General features: G+C 47.9%; 1 protein-coding gene across 1 annotated transcript; it reads left to right on the top strand.

Moving 5' to 3' along the window:
- Nucleotides 1–204: 204 nt before the first annotated feature.
- On the top strand, nucleotides 205–4,403 carry LOC135533251 (chondroitin sulfate synthase 1-like). The gene is made up of 2 exons (XM_064960656.1): nucleotides 205–894; nucleotides 3,863–4,403. Exons 1-2 carry the CDS (start codon nucleotides 584–586, stop codon nucleotides 4,401–4,403), a joined length of 852 nt encoding a protein of 283 aa, XP_064816728.1. The 5' UTR covers nucleotides 205–583.
- Nucleotides 4,404–20,969: the final 16,566 nt, after the last annotated feature.

Below are 20,969 nucleotides of genomic sequence, written 5' to 3' on the forward strand. Positions count from 1 at the left end.
TGCATGCATGGTCTTTCACCGGCTCATCACCAGGGCATTCTCAGCTTGTGATCAGACTTGCACGTCAAATATTGGAAGTAAAAAAAGCTGAGACCACTGCGTAATCACACACCCCAGCCAGTCAGAGCGCTCCTACGGAGTATCCACTAGGTCAAATCACACAGTTAAGCCGCGTTGCTACTAAGCGTTTTCGACATTCTCACAATGGCGAGGTAGTGGAAAGAATGGGTTGGCTACGCGTCTCTGGGCGAAGAAGAAACCATACATTTTGTTGAAGGTCGCAGTTTTTTGTCATTTATTGATAGGGACGGAATGCTTGCAGATTAGTAGGGCCACATGAAGAGAGGAGTGTACGTTCAGGTGGTGGGTTTATGGAGACTGCTACGTATGCAGCAGCCAGCTTACATCGGGACCAAAAGCGGGTTGGAGAAGAAAGAGGCTTTCCTACCATGAGAGCGAGTTAACCCCGCGAGTTAACCCCGAGGGTGAAACAATTTAACAAATATTGCTTTACAAAGACGCTGTGTTGGCAACAGCGAGAATAGGCTACGAGGCAAATCGGAGTTGGGTCAAGTTTTGGGGAATGGCAGGTCGAAGCCGAAGAGCATGGTTTAGTGTTCTGTTGGGGCTGGTTGTCGGGTTCACCCTGGCTTCCAGACTCATATTACCGAAGGCTACGGAGTTGAAGAAATCCGGTCAGAAACGCAAGGCGAACCCAGCCGGTTGCGGGTTGAACGGGGGTCTGAGGAGAGAATTCGGTGGGATATTATGGCCCCCGCAAGATAACGGATTTTCGGCCACCGAGAAGCCAGTTCCGAGGTCCAACAATTTCCTTTACGTCGGCGTCATGACTGCCCAGAAGTACCTGAATAACCGCGCCATCGCGGCACATAGGTAAGTTATGTGTAGAAATAGAAGGAATGTTGCTTTTTCTCTTTAACAAGATACAATTTTCAGCTATTAGTTTACTGTCCCAGTGTTTCTGTACGCATCAGTTCTGCTCATTCCTCTCCCCATTCTGAAATTGTCAGCCTACATTTTACATAGGCAATTAAAGATAAATATTGTTGCTAGTTTTCTGCCAAATAGGGATACCGAATTTCAACAATGTTGCCTACACTCTTAAGTCTTATGCAAAATTGTTATTCATCTAATCGATACAAATGTTGCTAGTCGCCATTTAACAGTGTATCAATGCCATGTGTTGCTGTGGCCTGTATTATGATATACCTTTTTCTTGTGAGCTATTAAACACCTCAACGTTAGGCAGATCATGTCCTATAAGTTGGCAAGACAAAACCTTGTTGGATATACTATTATAGATGATACACAGTCACTATAACTTGTCCTAAGTGACATTTAGAAGTCTTTGTTACAGGGTCTATGTTATAACATGCTCTCAACATTCACATTCACACCCACATTTACCCTACAAAAATCATACTTCAATAGGCAAACTCTTCTGTTCAGTTTTTCAGGCCTTTGCCAACTCTGAACACATTCACTTCACAATTGAGCTGTATCATTCTGTGGTGATGGTTTTGCCATCAGATGAGCTGCGTGGGCTCTTTGGTAGGATAGTTTTTAATTAGATTGAGTAGGCAATGGCTCCATCCAAGATATCTCCAATTGTGAGGGGTTTCTGTAGGTGTTTCGTTGTAGACTAGCACTGATGTTATTAGTATAGCTCTAAATGTAGAGATGTCTGTTTGGAAAGAGGGAATGTTAGTCATTAGCCTTGAAATGTCTTTCATCTAGGCCTGACTGAAATGCAGTGAATGTGAAGCTGAAGGTTTTATGAAATTATGGGTTGGACCGAGAAGACAGCCTGCAGACTCAACAGTGCTATCTTTTCATGTGTCCAGTCATGTGGAAGATTCAATATAATTCAGATAAATGTGTTTGCACATCTGCAAAGACATACAAGTATATCTGTATTCAATCAGATTAATTAGTAGAGTAGTTTATTTAGTCTCCCTCGAATGTCCTTTCAATGGACCGATCATGATGAACGTCAAGAGACCTGAGAAGGAGATATCTATCACAGTATTTTACATCCACTCCCATGTCTTTATTTTGGACCCAAAGTAAAGTCCCATTTAGTTTATTTTCAGTGCAGTGTCTCAGTTGTTAGTTAATTACTAGATTCCCCATTCAAATACAGTTCTTTATCCCAATGAAACATTACTGGTGCTCAGTTGGGTAGGGCTCAAGTCAGTGGGCTCAGTGGGCTCAAGTCAGTGGGCTCAAGTCAGTGGGCTCAAGTCAGTGGGCTCAGTGGGCTCAAGTCAGTGGGCCTCTTGTAAATACAGGTTATAAAACGTTATGCTGTGTTATTACATGACGTTCCTCCATCTATTTGACATTTTAGTCATTTATTAGACTCTTACAGTAGTGAATATTAGAGGTCAACCGATTATGATATTTCAACGCCGATACCGATTATTGGAGGACCAAAAAAGCCGATACCGACTAATCGGCCGATTTAAATAAAATATATATACTTAATATTTATACTTAATATAATACATAAATAAAATCAATTTAGCCTCAAGTAAATAATAAAACATGTTCAATTTGGTTTAAATAATGCAAAAACAAAGTGATGGAGAAGAAAGTAAAAGTGCGATATGTGCCATGTAAGAAAGCTAACGTTTCAGTTCCTTGCTCAGAACATGAGAACATATGAAAGCTGATGGTTGCTTTTAACATGAGTCTTCAATATTCCCAGGTAAGAAGTTTTAGGTTGTAGTTATTAATAGGACTATTTCCCTCTATACCATTTGTATTTAATTAACCTTTGACTATTGGATGTAGGCACTTTAGGCACTATAGGCACTTATAGGCACTTTAGTATTGCCAGGCTAACAGTATAGCTTCTGTCCCTCTCCTCACTCCTCCCTGGGCTCGAACCAGCAACACAATGACAACAGCCACCACATCGAAGCAGCGTTACCCATGCAGAGCAAGGAAACAACCACCCCAAGGCTCAGAGTGAGTGAAGTTTGAAACGCTATTAGCACGCGCTAACTAGCCAGCCATTTCACTTCGGTCACACCAGCCTCATCTCTTGGCAAAACGCACGAAAGTGCTGTTTGAATGAATGTTTACGCGCCTGCTTCTGCCTACCACCGTTCAGTCAGATACTTGTATGCTCAGCCAGATTATATGCAACACAGGACACGTTAGATAATATCTAGTAATATCATCAACCATGTGTAGTTAACTAGTGATTATGATTGATTGATTTTTTATAAGATAAGTTTAATGCTAGCTAGCAACTTACCTTGGCTTACTGCATTTGCGTAAAAGGCAGTCTCCTTGTGGTGTGCAACGAGAGAGAGGCAGGTCGTTATTGCGTTGGACAAGTTAACTGTAAGGTTGCAAGATAGAATCCCCCGAGCGGACAAGACACAATCTGTCTTTCTGCCCCTGAACAAGGCATTTAACCCACCGTTCCAAGGCTGTCATTGAAAATAAGAATATGTTCTTAACTGACTTGCCTAGTTAAATAAATATTAAATAAAGGTGTAAAAAATAATAATAATACATTTTTAAAAAAAATCGGCAAATCGGCGCCCAAAGATACCGATTTCCGATTGTTATGAAAACTTGAAATCGGCCCTAATTAATCGGTCGACCTCTAGTGAATATATATATATATATATATATATATATATACGTTTTCCCTGGTGGGAATTGAACCCACAACCCTGGCGTTGCAAGCATCATGCTTTACCAACTGAACCACATGGGACCATCTATCTATGTCCTTCGTGGGCCCAGACTTGTGTGTGTTAGTACTCTTACCCACTCTCCATCCTATAGAGTACCTGACCTCTTCCTGTGTCTCTCTCTGTAGAACGTGGGCTCAGACCATCCCGGGCCATGTGGAGTTCTTCTCCAGCGAGGGTTCGGACACCACCATCCCCATCCCCATCGTGGCGCTGCACAACGTGGACGACTCCTACCCACCGCAGAAGAAGTCCTTCATGATGCTCAAGTACATGCACGATCACTACCTGGACCAATATGAGTGGTTCATGCGGGCCGATGATGATGTGTACATCAAGAGTGAGCGCCTGGAGGGCTTCCTGCGCTCGCTCAACAGCAGCGAGGCCCTCTTCCTGGGCCAGACGGGCATGGGCGCCCGCGACGAGCTGGGCAAGCTGGCGCTGGAGCCCGGTGAGAACTTCTGCATGGGTGGCCCCGGCGTGATCATGAGCCGCGAGGTGCTGCGCCGGATGGTTCCTCACATCGGCCAGTGCCTGCAGGAGATGTACACCACGCATGAAGACGTTGAGGTGGGCCGCTGCGTGCGGAGGTTTGCCGGAGTGCAGTGTGTCTGGTCCTACGAGGTAAGAGCAAAGATGGCGTCTGGTCGTATTGTTTACTGCAGTTAGTCCATCTATCACGGCGTTTGAAGGTTTATTTTTAATTGGTGTTATACAAGAGAAGGCTGGGTAGAAAACCATCTGAGAATGAGGATGTAGTCGGTGGAAATTACCTTCAATGTAGTCCGTCTGAAGTGTACTAAAATGTGAGGGGAATCGCCAACAAGACGCCTATCTTGGTTTGAAGTCCTCTGTGAAGTGAAAGACACCATGCAGTGGATCTCCCACACACCACAGTAGTGTCAAGGGCATACGTTGATAGTCAGTCGATCTGGCACCTTCAGTAGGCTGTCCTTAGACTATCTCAGATTCACTATTCACATCTTATTCATGTGACCATATGATTGCTTGACTGATTAAAGAAGGGGACCATTCCATTAAATGATGCTGAGACCAGGGCCCTGAAGTGCCATTTTGGTTGCATATACTCCCACTGTAAATATTTTTCTGTGTGACCTGACATGTTATTTTGGGAGCACCAGTGCGTCTAGGAGAAACATGAGTCCGATATTAATTGCTGTAATGATTAGGGTTTGCTGTACCGTCGTTCCCCAGTGACCCACTGTAGAGTAAAAACCGAGCACATATTTGTTACTGTCATGGCTGCACCTTTACAACAGAGAAGATGGACTGTTTCTAACACAAACAGGTAAAACGATGTGACCCATACTACTGGCGCAATATTTGTTTCTTCCTGTCGTGGGATTGGTGGTCTGCATTTTGCATTGGTAAACCAGGAGTGTTTACACCTTGTTCCGTCATGTTACCTCTTTATCTAGCGAGCTAACAGCCTGGTTACTTCACCATTCTATCCACTACACATTAGAGGCACAGAAAGAAAGGAAAGGGCTGGCCTCTTCAGCAGAGGAAGGATCACACCAATGAGTGAATGACTGATCTCTTGCATGTCGTCACCCACAAACTCCACGTTCTTAGAGACCCTGTACAATTCTAATGTTTTGCATCTCAATAGGTACACAATGTAGAAACCTCATTTTTCAATGGCAGGTTTTTGTTTCAACATTTTAGCTTTTTATAAATGTCTTCAAATGTCTTTAAATATTCATTTACATAGCACAACGTGTGCTTCATATATAATGTATCTCAATCAATTTAAACTTTATTTTCTGGACAAACAATATATTTTTCCCGCATATACTGCAATCAAACTTCCTTGTTTCAGACTTTTGCTTTCTAACGTGTGTTGTTCTAAAATCAACCCCATTTAAGGTTCTGCAGGCGTAATTGAACAAGGTTCTGCAGGCATAATTGAACAAGGTTCTGCAGGCGTAATTGAACAAGGTTCTGCAGGCGTAATTGAACAAGGTTCTGCAGGCGTAATTGAACAAGGTTCTGCAGGCGTAATTTCGGCTATCAGAGATTATGGGTTGCAGCTTGGCAAAGGGTGTCAGTTTTCTGACTGCCAGCCTTTGTTAGTGTGTTCATTTCACAGTAACTGTGGAGCTTTCGTGCTGCTGTCCTCCTCACAAGCATTAGACAGAGACTAGAGAGGGAACTGTCAGACTAGAGAGGGAACTGTCAGACTCTTAATTCAACTGTCGATCAATTCATGTCTTTATTCATTAGGCCACTCGATCTGACGTGTGCGTTCGCTTACGCCCCGGCGCCCAGCTGGTCCTTTCATATCAAGGTTATTATGACCCAGAGTCACTTCGGTGTGTGTGTGTGTTTATTGACCAGTTTGTAAACCATAACAAGACATGTTCTGTTTGCAGTTGTCCACTGGGTTCCTTTGCAAACTACCAGAAACAGTATTTTGTGTATTTTGGCAGCAGGCACAAGGCCCGGCACCCACCCACCATACGGTTGACTTGGCATTCTTCACTTCAGTTAGTCATTTAGCCATAAATCAAGTCACGGGTTCCATCGTCACTGTTGAGACATGCAGCTAAATGCACATTTCCCCCATCCAAATAAATCTGCATATAATATCAGGCCTGTGAACAAATTGGTAAAACACAGCATCTGTTCAGTTTTTAAAGCTGCTAATTCATCTGGTTTGGCAGGTGGAATGAGACAGACATGTCTGCTGTCTCATATACAGAGTTCAGTCCCAGGCACCTTTACAACTGGCCTGGGGCCACTTTTAAACAGCCATTTGATGTGAGTTTTAATTACAGCTTATTGTTTATCTAGTTACAGAGAGCGGAGCCAAGCAACTGCACCATTAATATCAGTGAGAGTGTGTGTGTCTCTGTCTCTCTGTCCTCTTCCTCCTAAGTGTGTGTGTGTGTCTGTGTCTGGCTGTCCGTCCTTCCCTTCCTCTCTCCTCATCACATCTCCATGGTGAATCTAAATGACTGTTTAACATGACATTGTCTGAAATCTCAGACAATTTCCACATTTTGATGATTCAGTACGTTGGTAGGAAAACTCGCTGACATCACAGTGGAGGTCTTTACTACTAAAATACAACTTAAAACTCGCTGACATCACAGTGGAGGTCTTTACTACTAAAATACAACTTAAAACTTGCTGACATCACAGTGGAGGTCTTTACTACTAAAATACAACTTAAAAGTCGCTGACATCACAGTGGAGGTCTTTACTACTAAAATACAACTTAAAACTCGCTGACATCACAGTGGAGGTCTTTACTACTAAAATACAACTTAAAAGTCGCTGACATCACAGTGGAGGTCTTTACTACTAAAATACAACTTAAAAGTCGCTGACATCACAGTGGAGGTCTTTACTACTAAAATACAACTTAAAAGTCGCTGACATCACAGTGGAGGTCTTTACTACTAAAATACAACTTAAAACTCGCTGACATCACAGTGGAGGTCTTTACTACTAAAATACAACTTAAAAGTCACTGACATCACAGTGGAGGTCTTTACTACTAAAATACAACTTAAAAGTCGCTGACATCACAGTGGAGGTCTTTACTACTAAAATACAACTTAAAACTCGCTTCTGAAGATGTATTCCTTCAATAAGAGGCAGTTGTTTGGTCAGCCAAGCCATCGACAGTGTGTTTTGTGGGAGCGTTTGAATGAATGTCTGTACATTAGTCTATTTAATGTGGTGAAGGAAGAGAAAGAGGTGTGACCCAAACCAAGGCTTATTATTCATCTAGGAGTCCAGTCTTAGATGTGAGCCACACAGCCTCTCTTTGTGGTCCTGCTAATAAAACAAATCCCACTAACTAGTGGAGGGGTGGATGGAGGGGTGGAGGGGTGGATGGATGGAGGGGATGGATGGAGTCCAGTCTTAGATGTGAGACACACAGCCTCTCTTTGTGGTCCTGCTAATAAAACAAATCCCACTAACTAGTGGAGGGGTGGATGGATGGATGGAGGGTGGGATGGATGGAGGGGATGGATGGAGTCCAGTCTTAGATGTGAGACACACAGCCTCTCTTTGTGGTCCTGCTAATAAAACAAATCCCACTAACTAGTGGAGGGGTGGATGGATGGATGGAGGGTTGGATGGAGGGGATGGATGGAGTCCAGTCTTAGATGTGAGACACACAGCCTCTCTTTGTGGTCCTGCTAATAAAACAAATCCCACTAACTAGTGGAGGGGTGGATGGATGGATGTGGGATGGATGGATGGATGGAGGGGTGGGATGGATGGAGGGGATGGATGGAGTCCAGTCTTAGATGTGAGACACACAGCCTCTCTTTGTGGTACTGCTAATAAAACAAATCCCACTAACTAGTGGAGGGGTGGATGGAGGGTGGGATGGATGGAGGGGATGGATGGAGTCCAGTCTTAGATGTGAGACACACAGCCTCTCTTTGTGGTACTGCTAATAAAACAAATCCCACTAGCTAGTGGAGGGGTGGATGGAGGGGTGGGATGGATGGATGGATGGATGGAGGGATGGAGGGGTGGGATGGATGGAGGGGATGGATGGAGTCCAGTCTTAGATGTGAGACACACAGCCTCTCTTTGTGGTACTGCTAATAAAACAAATCCCACTAACTAGTGGAGGGGTGGGATGGATGGATGGAGGGGTGGGGATGGACGGAGGGGATGGATGGAGTCCAGTCTTAGATGTGAGACACACAGCCTCTCTTTGTGGTACTGCTAATAAAACAAATCCCACTAACTAGTGGAGGGGTGGATGGGGGGGGAGGGGTGGATGGAGTCCAGTCTTAGATGTGAGACACACAGCCTCTCTTTGTGGTACTGCTAATAAAACAAATCCCACTAGCTAGTGGAGGGGTGGATGGAGGGTGGGATGGATGGATGGATGGATGGAGGGATGGAGGGATGGAGGGTGGGATGGATGGAGGGGATGGATGGAGTCCAGTCTTAGATGTGAGACACACAGCCTCTCTTTGTGGTCCTGCTAATAAAACAAATCCCACTAACTAGTGGAGGGGTGGATGGAGGGGTGGGATGGATGGATGGATGGATGGATGGAGGGGATGGATGGAGTCCAGTCTTAGATGTGAGACACACAGCCTCTCTTTGTGGTCCTGCTAATAAAACAAATCCCACTAACTAGTGGAGGGGTGGATGGAGGGTGGGATGGAGGATGGATGGAGGGTGGGATGGATGGAGGGGATGGATGGAGTCCAGTCTTAGATGTGAGACACACAGCCTCTCTTTGTGGTCCTGCTAATAAAACAAATCCCACTAACTAGTGGAGGGGTGGGATGGATGGATGGAGGGATGGAGGGGGTGGGATGGATGGATGGAGGGGTGGATGGATGGATGGAGGGATGGAGGGGATGGATGGATGGAGGGGTGGGATGAGGGGATGGATGGAGGGGATGGATGGATGCAAATAATCACATGGGCTCACAGAGAAATATGGTCCTGAGTCACGTGATTGTGTCTGTATAGGCCCAGGTCTCACTCCCTGACCACAGAACCATATCTGGTTTCCTCAATAATGCCTGCCTGTGGAGATAGTTGCTATGGTAGCTGTGCATCCATGTCTCCCTTCACTACGAGTGAGTCAGTGTTGAGAGTCATTATCCAAATGGTGTTTTAGAAGAGCCCTCCAGTGATTCAGAAAGAGCAGCAGAACCGCCATCACTGGGCTTTGAGTCTATTGATCCTCTATCACAGCCACAGAACCCAGGGGTTTCTGTCAGACTAGCTGTTATCATACACTACAAGTATGTGGACGCCTGCTCCTCGAACATCTCATTCCAGAATCATGGGCATTAATATGGAGTTGGTCCACCCTTTGCTGCTATAACAGCCTCCACTCTTCTGGGAAGGCTTTCCACTAGATGTTGGAACATTGCTGTGGGGATTTGCTTCCATTCAGCCACGAGCATTAGTGAGGTCAGGCGGTGATGTTGGGCGATTTGGCCTGGCTCGCAGTCAGCATTTCAATTCATCCCAAAGGTGTTTGATGGGGTTGAGGTCAGGGCTCTGTGCAGGCCAGTCAAGTTCTTCCACACCGATCTCGACAAACCATTTCTGTATGGACCTTGCTTTGTGCACAGGGGCATTGTCATGCTGAAACAGGAAAGGGCCTTCCCCAAACTGTTGCCACAAAGTTGGAAGAACAGAACTGTCTAGAATGTCATTGCTGTAGCATTAAGAGTTTCCTTCATTGGGCTACACTAGTAGTTGTTGGTGACCATATTACTGCCACAACCTGCAGTCACCAGTCATGAATGCAGTCAAATTCCACGTGACCATTTAGTCACAGTAGTTCAGCTTCTCCAAGCTCAGATGCTGCTGCTGGTCATTAGTAACCTACCAAACGTACTAACTGCCTGGTACTCAGCACTCTATTGTCCCTCTAATCACTCAGACATCAATGTAAATGTAATGGAAGATCTAATTATACTCTTCATTAGAGCCCATGAGCTCATGTTCACAACATTTCTATAGGCTATGCAACTGTGTGAGAAAACATTAAACAGAGGAGGATCCCATCAGCTTTCTGAAGGCCAGGCCTACTATATTCTCAACGTTGCTTCTCTTCACAACAGGAGTACAGCCAACCTGGCTGGCATGGAAAAACAAAGCAGAGCTCATGACCTTTTTCAAATCATCATTAGAGTCGCTTCATGCAGCCTTACAATGTATTAAACATCTAAACATATCGCCCAACGTTTGTAGAACAACTAAAGTTCCATGAATACCTCTAAATGACGCTTATAGATGCCTATTTCTTTGTTAACCGCTCAACACAGAATGGCTGCATGTGCTCAACTCGGCTGAAGAAAACACTTTATTCAGCTTTGTTCAATTCTATTCTTCATACTATAAAATAGTGCCATGGAATTCTAAGCAAACCTTGTCTGCTAAATGAACTAGTGTAGCCCACAGCCATTTGGGATGGCCAGATCAGGGCCTAACATCAGCACAACTCAGAGTATGTTATTCTGTTCTTCTAAAATAGACTCCACTCCAGCTGACGCTTGGCATTGCACATGGTGATCTTAGGCTTGTGTGGGGCTGCTCAGCCTTGGAAACCCATTTCATGAATCTCCTGTTGCAACTCGGCAGTCCCGTTTTGTGAGCTTGTGTGGCCTACCACTTTGGTTGAGCCGTTGTTGCTAATAAACATTTCCACTTCACAATAGCAGAAAAAATAACTTGTTGGGAAGGTGCCATACGATGACAGTGACACGTTGAAAGCTCTTCCGTTTGGGCTATTCTACTGCCAATGTTTGTCTATAGAGATTGCATGGCTGTGTGCTCGATTTTATACACCTGGTTGCCGTAAGTGGATCTTCCATCGAGACAATAACCTCAAGCACACATCAAAATCCCCAAAGAAATGGTTAATTGGCCACAAAATCTACATTTTGCAATTGCCCATCTCAGTCTCCGGACTTGAACCACATTTAAAAACCAGTGGTTTGTAATGAAGAGGTCAGTCCATAAGTGCAGATGAAGGATATCCAGGATCTGGAAGGATTCTGTATGGAGGAATGGTCTAAGACCCCTCCCAATGTGTTGTCCAACTCAAACATTTTAGAAGTAGACTCCGTGCCGTAGTACTCGCAAGGTGAGGTATTGAAAACTCAGGTGTAAATAATTGACCCCTACCCTTTTGTATTTTTTTAAATTACTTGTTAAAGAATTGTATTAGTATTACATGTCATTTCCCGCCAAAATTTCTGCATACAGTAATTTTTGCACATCTTATAATAATCATTTTGGACCACACTATTTGGTTTGTGGCACATGCAAGGAGTTAACCCTGGTGTTACAAGCGTTATGCTCCAATCAAATGCGCCATTGAAATGATGTTAGGAAGGTCAAAGGGTGTCCTGCCAAGGGGAGAGAGGGAGATTCTAACTTGAAGATCCACACCTTCCAAGTCTTCCATTGATGATATGATTTACACAATCTCACATTAGGGTTCATCCCAGGGAGGCAGCAAGTGGGAGGGAAGGAAGGGCTCTTGGATTTCACAACATGTTTGTTGGTTCTTTAGTCTGTTTTTCTTTCGGAGGAGAACCAGTATTTCAGAGTATTTCAAGGTAAGGCAGGACTTCTCCTCCTGCCAGATGAATCCACAGGAAGTCAAACGCCCACATCTGTACTTTACTGTACAATGCCTCGACATGCTCTCTCTCATACTGTCCCATGCTCTCTCTCATACTGTCCCATGCTCTCTCTCATACTGTCCCATGCTCTCTCTCATACTGTCCCTCTCTCTCTCTCATGCTCTCTCTCTCTCATACTGTCCCATGCTCTCTCTCTCTCTCCCTCATACTGTCCCATGCTCTCTCTCATACTGTCCCATGCTCGCTCTCTCCCTCATACTGTCCCATGTTCTCTCTCTCTCTGTCCCATGCTCTCTCTCATACTGTCCCTCTCTCTCTCTCATACTGTCCCATGCTCTCTCTCTCATACTGTCCCCATCTCTCTCTCTCATACTGTCCCATCTCTCTCTCTCATACTGTCCCATGCTCTCTCTCATACTGTCCCATGCTCTCTCTCTCATCCTGTCCCATGCTCTCTCTCTCTGTCCCATCTCTCTCATACTGTCCCATGCTCTCTCTCATACTGTCCCATCTCTCTCATCTGTCCCATCTCTCTCTCTCTCTCATACTGTCCCATACTGTCCCATGCTCTCTCTCTCTCTCTCATACTGTCCCATGCTCTCTCTCTCTCATGCTCTCTCTCTCATATGTCCCATGTTCTCTCTCTCATACTGTCCCATGCTCTCTCTCATACTGTCCCATCTCTCTCTCTCATACTGTCCCATCTCTCTCATACTGTCCCATGCTCTCTCTCATACTGTCCCATGCTCTCTCTCTACTGTCCCATGCTCTCTCTCATACTGTCCCATGCTCTCTCTCATACTGTCCCATGCTCTCTCTCTCATACTGTCCCATGCTCTCTCTCATCTGTCCCATGCTCTCTCTCATCCTGTCTCATGCTCTGTCCCATCTCTCTCTCTCTCTCTCTCTCTCTCTCTCTCTCTGTCCCATGCTCTCTCTCTCTCTGTCCCATGCTTCTCTCTACTCTCTCTCTCTCTCTCATCACTGCTCTCTCTCTCTCTCATACTGTCCCATGCTCTCTCATCTGTCCCATGTCTCACTGTCCTCTCTCTCATACTGTCCCATGCCCTCTCTCTCTCTCATACTGTCCCATGCTCTCTCTCATACTGTCCCATGCTCTCTCTCTCATACTGTCCCATGCTCTCTCTCTCATACTGTCCCATGCTCTCTCTCTCATACTGTCCCATGCTCTCTCTCTCTCATACTGTCCCATCTCTCATACTGTCCCATGCTCTCTCTCATACTGTCCCATGCTCTCTCTCTCATACTGTCCCATGCTCTCTCTCTCATACTGTCCCATGCTCTCTCTCTCATACTGTCCCATGCTCTCTCTCATACTGTCCCATGCTCTCTCTCTCATACTGTCTCTCCCATACTGCTCTCTCTCTCATACTGTCCCATGCTCTCTCTCTCATACTGTCCCATGCTCTCTCTCTCATACTGTCCCATGCTCTCTCTCTCATACTGTCCCATGCTCTCTCTCTCATACTGTCCCATGCTCTCTCTCTCATCTCTCCTCATACTGTCCCATGCTCTCTCATACTGTCCCATGCTCTCTCTCTCATACTGTCCCATGCTCTCTCTCTCATACTGTCCCATGCTCTCTCTCTCATACTGTCCCTCTCTCTCATACTGTCCCATGCTCTCTCTCTCATACTGTCCCATGCTCTCTCTCTCATACTGTCATCTCTCTCTCTCATACTGTCCCATGCTCTCTCTCTCTCTCATACTGTCCCATGCTCTCTCTCCCTCTCATACTGTCCCATGCTGCTCTCTCATACTGTCATACTGTCCCTCTCGCTCTCTCATACTGTCCCATGCTCTCTCATACTGTCTCGCTCTCTCATACTGTCCCATGCTCGCTCTCTCATACTGTCCCATGCTCTCTCATACTGTCCCATGCTCTCTCTCTCATACTGTCCCATGCTCTCTCTCTCATACTGTCCCATGCTCTCTCTCTCATACTGTCCCATGCTCTCATGCTCTCTCTCTCATACTGTCCCATACTGTCCCATGCTCTCTCTCTGCTCTCTGTCATACTGTCCCATGCTCTCTGTACTGTCATGCTCTCTCATACTGTCCCATGCTCTCTCTCTGTACTGTCCCATGCTCTCTCTCATACTGTCCCATGCTCTCTCTCTCATACTGTCCCATGCTCTCTCTCTCATACTGTCCCATGCTCTCTCTCTCATACTGTCCCATGCTCTCTCTACTGTCATCATCCTGTCCCATCGCTCTCTCTCTCTCTCTCTCTCATGCTCTCTCTCATACTGTCCCATGCTCTCTCTCTCTCTCATACTGTCCCGTGTTCTTTCTCTCTCTCATACTGTCTCATGCTCTCTCATACTGTCCCATGCCATGCTCTCTCTCTCATACTGTCCCATGCCCTCTCTCTCTCTCATACTGTCCCATGCTCTCTCATACTGTCCCATGCTCTCTCTCTCATACTGTCCCATGCTCTCTCTCTCATCTGTCCCATGCTCTCTCTCTCATACTGTCCCATGCTCTCTCTCTCATACTGTCCCATGCTCTCTCTCTCATACTGTCCCATGCTCTCTCTCTCATCTGTCATCTCTCATACTGTCCCATGCTCTCTCTCTCATACTGTCCCATGCTCTCTCTCTCATACTGTCCCATGCTCTCTCTGTCCCATGCTCTCTCTCATACTGTCCCATGCTCTCTCTCTCTCTCTCTCTCATACTGTCCCATGCTCTCTCTCTCATACTGTCCCATGCTGCTCTCTCATACTGTCCCATGCTCTCTCTCTCATACTGTCCCATGCTCTCTCTCTCATACTGTCCCTCTCTCATACTGTCCCATGCTCTCTCTCTCATACTGTCCCATGCTCTCTCATGCTCTCTCTCTCATACTGTCCCATGCTCTCTCTCTCTCTCATGCTCTCTCTCTCTCTCTCATACTGTCCCATGCTCTCTCATACTGTCCCATGCGCTCTCTCTCTCTCTCATACTGTCCCATGCTCGCTCTCTCATACTGTCGCTCTCTCATACTGTCCCATGCTCGCTCTCTCATACTGTCCCATGCTCGCTCTCTCATACTGTCCCATGCTCGCTCTCTCATACTGTCCCATGCTCTCTCATACTGTCCCATGCTCGCTCTCATCATACTGTCCCATGCTCTCTCTCATACTGTCCCATGCTCTCGCTCTCTCTCTCATACTGTCCCATGCTCTCTCTCTCTCTCTCATACTGTCCCATGCTCTCTCTCTCTCTCATACTGTCCCATGCTCTCTCTCGCTCTCTCGTACTGTCCCATGCTCTCTCGTACTGTCCCATGCTCTCTCATACTGTCCCATGCTCGCTCTCTCATACTGTCCCATGCTCTCTCTCTCATACTGTCCCATGCTGTCTCTCTCATACTGTCCCCATCTCTCTCTCTCTCTCTCTCTCTCTCTCATACTGTCCCATGCTCGCTCTCTCATACTGTCCCATGCTCGCTCTCTCATACTGTCCCATGCTCGCTCTCTCATACTGTCCCATGCTCTCTCTCTCATACTGTCCCATGCTCGCTCTCTCATACTGTCCCATGCTCTCTCTCTCATACTGTCCCATGCTCTCGCTCTCTCTCTCATACTGTCCCATGCTCTCTCTCTCTCTCTCTCTCTCTCTCTCTCTCTCATACTGTCCCATGCGCTCTCTCTCTCCTCTCTCTCTCTCTCATACTGTCCCATGCTCGCTCTCTCATACTGTCCCATGCTCTCTCGTACTGTCCCATGCTCTCTCATACTGTCCCATGCTCGCTCTCTCATACTGTCCCATGCTCGCTCTCTCATACTGTCCCATGCTCGCTCTCTCATACTGTCCCATGCTCGCTCTCTCATACTGTCCCATGCTCTCGCTCTCTCTCTCATACTGTCCCATGCTCTCTCAGAGCTCTCTCTCATACTGTCCCATGCTCTCTCTCTCTCATACTGTCCCATGCTCTCTCTCGCTCTCTCATACTGTCCCATGCTCTCAGTACTGTCCCATGCTCTCTCATACTGTCCCATGCTCTCTCATACTGTCCCATGCTCGCTCTCTCATACTGTCCCATGCTCTCTCTCTCATACTGTCCCATGCTGTCTCTCTCATACTGTCCCATGCTCTCTCTCTCATACTGTCCCATGCTCTCTCTCTCATACTGTCCCATGCTCTCTCTCTCATACTGTCCCATGCTCTCTCTCTCATACTGTCCCATGCTCGCTCTCTCATACTGTCCCATGCTCGCTCTCTCATACTGTCCCATGACTCTCTCTCATACTGTCCCATGCTCTCTCTCTCATACTGTCCCATGCTCTCTCTCTCATACTGTCCCATGCTCTCTCTCTCATACTGTCCCATGCTCTCTTTAGCTCACTCTGTATCAGATAGTACCAACTGAAATACCCAGCAAGTCTTCAACAATCTCCCTTTTTCTCACTCTCCTTCTGTCCTCTTTCTCCTTGTCTGTTGTTTGTCTCTCTCTGCCTCTTCCGAACTCTCCATCTTTCTCAATTCAATTTCAATTTAAGGGCTTTATTGGCATGGGAAACATGTTAACATTGCCAAATCAAGTGAAGTAGATAATAAACTATGAAAATTAACAGTAAACATTACACTCACGAAAGTTCCAAAATAATAAAGACATTTCAAATGTTTGTACAGTGTTGTGACGATGTGCATATAGTAAGTACAAAAGGGGAAAATCAATAAACCCATGGTTTGTATTTATAGTGGTATCTTTTCTTATGTCAACAGATCTGTGATATCTCTCTCTCACACTGGTCTTTGAGACCGAGCCTATACATCTATATTTAGTTGTCTTCACAGGCTCAACTTATTACAAGGGGTTTTTCACACAGAAAATGACTGCCGTGAACAGCCTGCCTAAAGTGTAATCATATCACTGCTAGAAGAGGAATGGTAGTTCCAGCTGTAACCAACATGATCTTCCATCCTATCACTTGACTTCATCACCTTCTGGTGTGTCATGAGTTCAGAAGGTCGACCGGGCCAAATGCCATAAGACAATGCCACACCCAGTGAGCAGAGTCAGTCACCTGTTGTGCGTCTGATTTAGGTTGATTTGGCCACGTTAGCCTACGGTAAGTTCCCTATTCATGTCTTCAGTGGCATGCCCTCTATCAGACAGAGCGTTATTAGGGTTGCTAGTCTAGTGGATATCTGTAGGTAGGGCCTTCACAGCTTGGCACAATCTAAAGTGCTCCTGGTAGGATGTATCACTGCTAACCTCTTGGGCCATGTTCAGTTGGACAAACTGTAGCAAAAATGAACTATTGTTTAGTTGAGAAGCCATTCCACTCCAAACTGTTTTCTCCCTAGTGAACATAACACTTCTCTGGATTTCTCTAGAAGCACGTGTGAGCTGTGGAGTGGATTAAGTGTCCTAGTATGGTAAGAGTCCTCTCAGACAGAGGGTTTCATCGTACTGTGTAGGAGGCTTAGCCTGGTGTCCCAGATCAGTTCCTGTTGTATAGGCTAGCCAACTCCTTGTCAGTGACAGTTGTAAAGCCTCTCTCTCTCCCTCCTCTATCTCCGTCTCTCTATCCCTCTGAGGTTTTTCTGTCTCTCAGATGGCAAGGAATGTGGCGAACCTTGTGTATTTCTAGACATCCTGTGGCTGCTGGTGTATGTGTGTTCTCTCTTTTCAGCGTTGCCTCGCACCACGCTAAACTTAGACCCCAAACAAGCAAATAAATGTTGACAGAAATAAACACAAACAGTGGCCAAAAGAGATGGATTTTGCATGAATTACAGTGGGTTTTCTCGACATAAAATGCACCCTCTGTCTAGCTTCAGGAGATGCTAATGATAAGCATGGCAGTGACATGACTACTTTTGGGAGAAAATTACTTAGAATTAGATTTTATCTGCTTTAGTGAATCAAGTCTCTGTCTGTCTGAGGGCTGTTGGTCTGTATCTGTCTGTCTGAGGGCTGTTGGTCTGTCTCTGTCTGTTTGAGGGCTGTTGGTCTGTCTCTGTCTGTCTGAGGGCTGTTGGTCTGTCTGAGGGCTGTTGGTCTGTCTCTGTCTGTCTGAGGGCTGTTGGTCTGTCTCTGTCTGTTTGAGGGCTGTTGGTCTGTCTCTGTCTGTCTGAGGGCTGTTGGTCTGTCTCTGTCTGTCTGAGGGCTGTTGGTCTGTCTCTGTCTGTTTGAGGGCTGTTGGTCTGTCTCTGTCTGTCTGAGGGCTGTTGGTCTGTCTCTGTCTGTTTGAGGGCTGTGTCTGTCTGAGGGCTGTTGGTCTGGCTGTCTGTCTGAGGGCTGTTGGTCTGTCTCTGTCTGTTTGAGGGCTGTGTCTGTCTGAGGGCTGTTGGTCTGGCTGTCTGTCTGAGGGCTGTTGGTCTGGCTGTCTGTCTGAGGGCTGTTGGTCTGGCTGTCTGTCTGAGGGCTGCAGCTGAAGGATCTAGGCTGTGCAGTGTGTACCCATCCCCACAGAGAGAGAGAGAGAGAGAGAGAGAATTACACTGTCATTTGTTTGGAGACGTGTGCTGGGTGTTTCTTGTTTTACTCTCCTGTGTACATGAGCTCTCAGCAGTCCCCTTACTCTCGCTCGCTCTCTCACATTTAAACTAAGACTTGGTTTACATTAGGATGCATTTGAGCACTGTGTTGTTGAAGAAAACCGTCAGTGATTATAAACCGTCACCCATTATTATGGAGCCTTGAGAGTCCTTCTTTATAATAGTCTGATGTAACCATGTGGTTGTTGACCTCTGGACTTCCTCTCTGCCTCTTGTTGTACAAGTTGTCATTCACATTTTTGCGCAGGCCTAAATCATGCATCGGGACATACAAGATTTATGGGAAAATGGGAGTGGCCTTGTCCAACCACAGTCAGTCAATCACTCAAAATGGGATCTGATCTCCTGTATGTAAGAGAACAGCTGTGTGTATCCACTGAATTCCCATCCCTTTGTCAGCAGTAGCAGCTTTCCTTTCATGCCAACAGAGAAACCTGCAAGAACAGGGCTAATGGGAATCACAAGCATCCCCTGCTGCGTGGTATGAACCCACCGTTTTAATCCTAATTTCTCTTGAGTGGCCTGGCTTCCTCGGGGTCCTGCCTACCTTCCTCGGGGGGCTGCCTACCTTCCTCGGGGTCCTGCCTGCCTTCCTCGGGGTCCTGCCTACCTTCCTCGGGGGCTGCCTACCTTCCTCGGGGTCCTGCCTGCCTTCCTCGGGGTCCTGCCTACCTTCCTCGGGGGCTGCCTACCTTCCTCGGGGGCTGCCTACCTTCCTCGGGGTCCTGCCTACCTTCCTCGGGGGCTGCCTACCTTCCTCGGGGTCCTGATTGCCTTCCTCGGGGTCCTGCCTACCTTCCTCGGGGGCTGCCTACCTTCCTCGGGGTCCTGCCTGCCTTCCTCGGGGTCCTGCCTGCCTTCCTCGGGGTCCTGCCTGCCTTCCTCGGGGTCCTGCCTGCCTTCCTCGGGTCCTGCCTGCCATCCTCGGGGTCCTGCCTACCTTCCTCGGGGTCCTGCCTGCCATCCTCGGGGTCCTGCCTGCCATCCTCGGGGTCCTGCCTGCCTTCCTCGGGGTCCTGCCTACCATCCTCGGGGTCCTGCCTGCCTTCCTCGGGGTCCTGCCTGCCTTCCTCGGGGTCCTGCCTGCCATCCTCGGGGGTCCTGCCTGCCATCCTCGGGGTCCTGCCTGCCATCCTCGGGGTCCTGCCTGCCATCCTCGGGGTCCTGCCTGCCTTCCTCGGGGTCCTGCCTGCCATCCTCGGGGTCCTGCCTGCCTTCCTCGGGGTCCTGCCTGCCTTCCTCGGGGTCCTGCCTGCCATCCTCGGGGTCCTGCCTGCCTTCCTCGGGGTCCTGCCTGCCATCCTCGGGGTCCTGATTGCCTTCCTCGGGGTCCTGCCTGCCTTCCTCGGGGTCCTGCCTGCCTTCCTCTGGGTCCTGCCTGCCTTCCTGGGTCCTGCCTGCCATCCTCGGGGTCCTGCCTGCCTTCCTCTGGGTCCTGCCTGCCTTCCTCGGGGTCCTGCCTGCCTTCCTCGGGGTCCTGCCTGCCTTCCTCGGGGTCCTGCCTGCCTTCCTCGGGGTCCTGCCTGCCTTCCTCGGGGTCCTGCCTGCCTTCCTCGGGGTCCTGCGTACCTTCCTCGGGGTCCTGCCTGCCTTCCTCGGGGTCCTGCCTGCCTTCCTCGGGGGCCTGCCTGCCTTCCTCGGGGGACCTGCCTGCCTTCCTCGGGGTCCTGCCTGCCTTCCTCGGGGTCCTGCCTGCCTTCCTCGGGGTCCTGCCTGCCTTCCTCTGGGTCCTGCCTGCCTTCCTCGGGTCCTGCCTGCCATCCTCGGGGTCCTGCCTGCCTTCCTCTGGGTCCTGCCTGCCTTCCTCGTGGGTCCTGCCTGCCTTCCTCGGGTCCTGCCTGCCTTCCTCGGGGTCCTGCCTGCCTTCCTCGGGGTCCTGCCTGCCTTCCTCGGGGTCCTGCCTGCCTTCCTCGGGGTCCTGCGTCTTTCCTCGGGGTCCTGCCTGCCTTCCTCGGGGTCCTGCCTGCCTTCCTCGGGGGCCTGCCTTCCTCGGGGGACCTGCCTGCCTTCCTGGGGGACCTGCCTGCCTTCCTCGGGGACCTGCCTACCTTCCTCGGGGGCCTGCCTACCTTCCTCGGGGTCCTGCCTATCTTCCTCGGGGTCCTGCCTATCTTCCTCGGGTCCTGCCTGCCTTCCTCAGGGGGCCTGCCTGCCTTCCTCAGGGTCCTGCCTGCCTTCCTCGATGGCCTGCCTGCCTTCCTCAGGGGCCTGCCTGCTCCCGTACACTAGTGTATGTGTCTGAACCCCTAGGAACAAGAGAGCCCGTGTACTGGGGCTCTAGTAGGTCTTTTCTTCAGGCCCCACTACTGCCGTTCCCCTACCTTAACCTCAATTCAATTAGTCCTTATTAATATGTCACTTTGTTCACGCTGTGTTGCACACGGTTCAGGTTTAATCTGATAAATGTGGTGGTTAGGGACGCTCTTCCTCTTCCTGTCAGAGGTATGTGGGGGGGTGGAAAGTAAAAGCTGATTGGCCGTGCACACACACACACTGGCACACACACAGAGCTGTCACTCTCTCTCTCATTTTCTTTCTCACGTCTCTGAGCCCATGTAATGAATAGGTCTTCAAACAACAAAGAAGGTAATGGTTGG

Source organism: Oncorhynchus masou, unplaced genomic scaffold (genome assembly GCF_036934945.1).
Source record: "Oncorhynchus masou masou isolate Uvic2021 unplaced genomic scaffold, UVic_Omas_1.1 unplaced_scaffold_2292, whole genome shotgun sequence".
Lineage (NCBI taxonomy): Eukaryota > Metazoa > Chordata > Actinopteri > Salmoniformes > Salmonidae > Oncorhynchus > Oncorhynchus masou.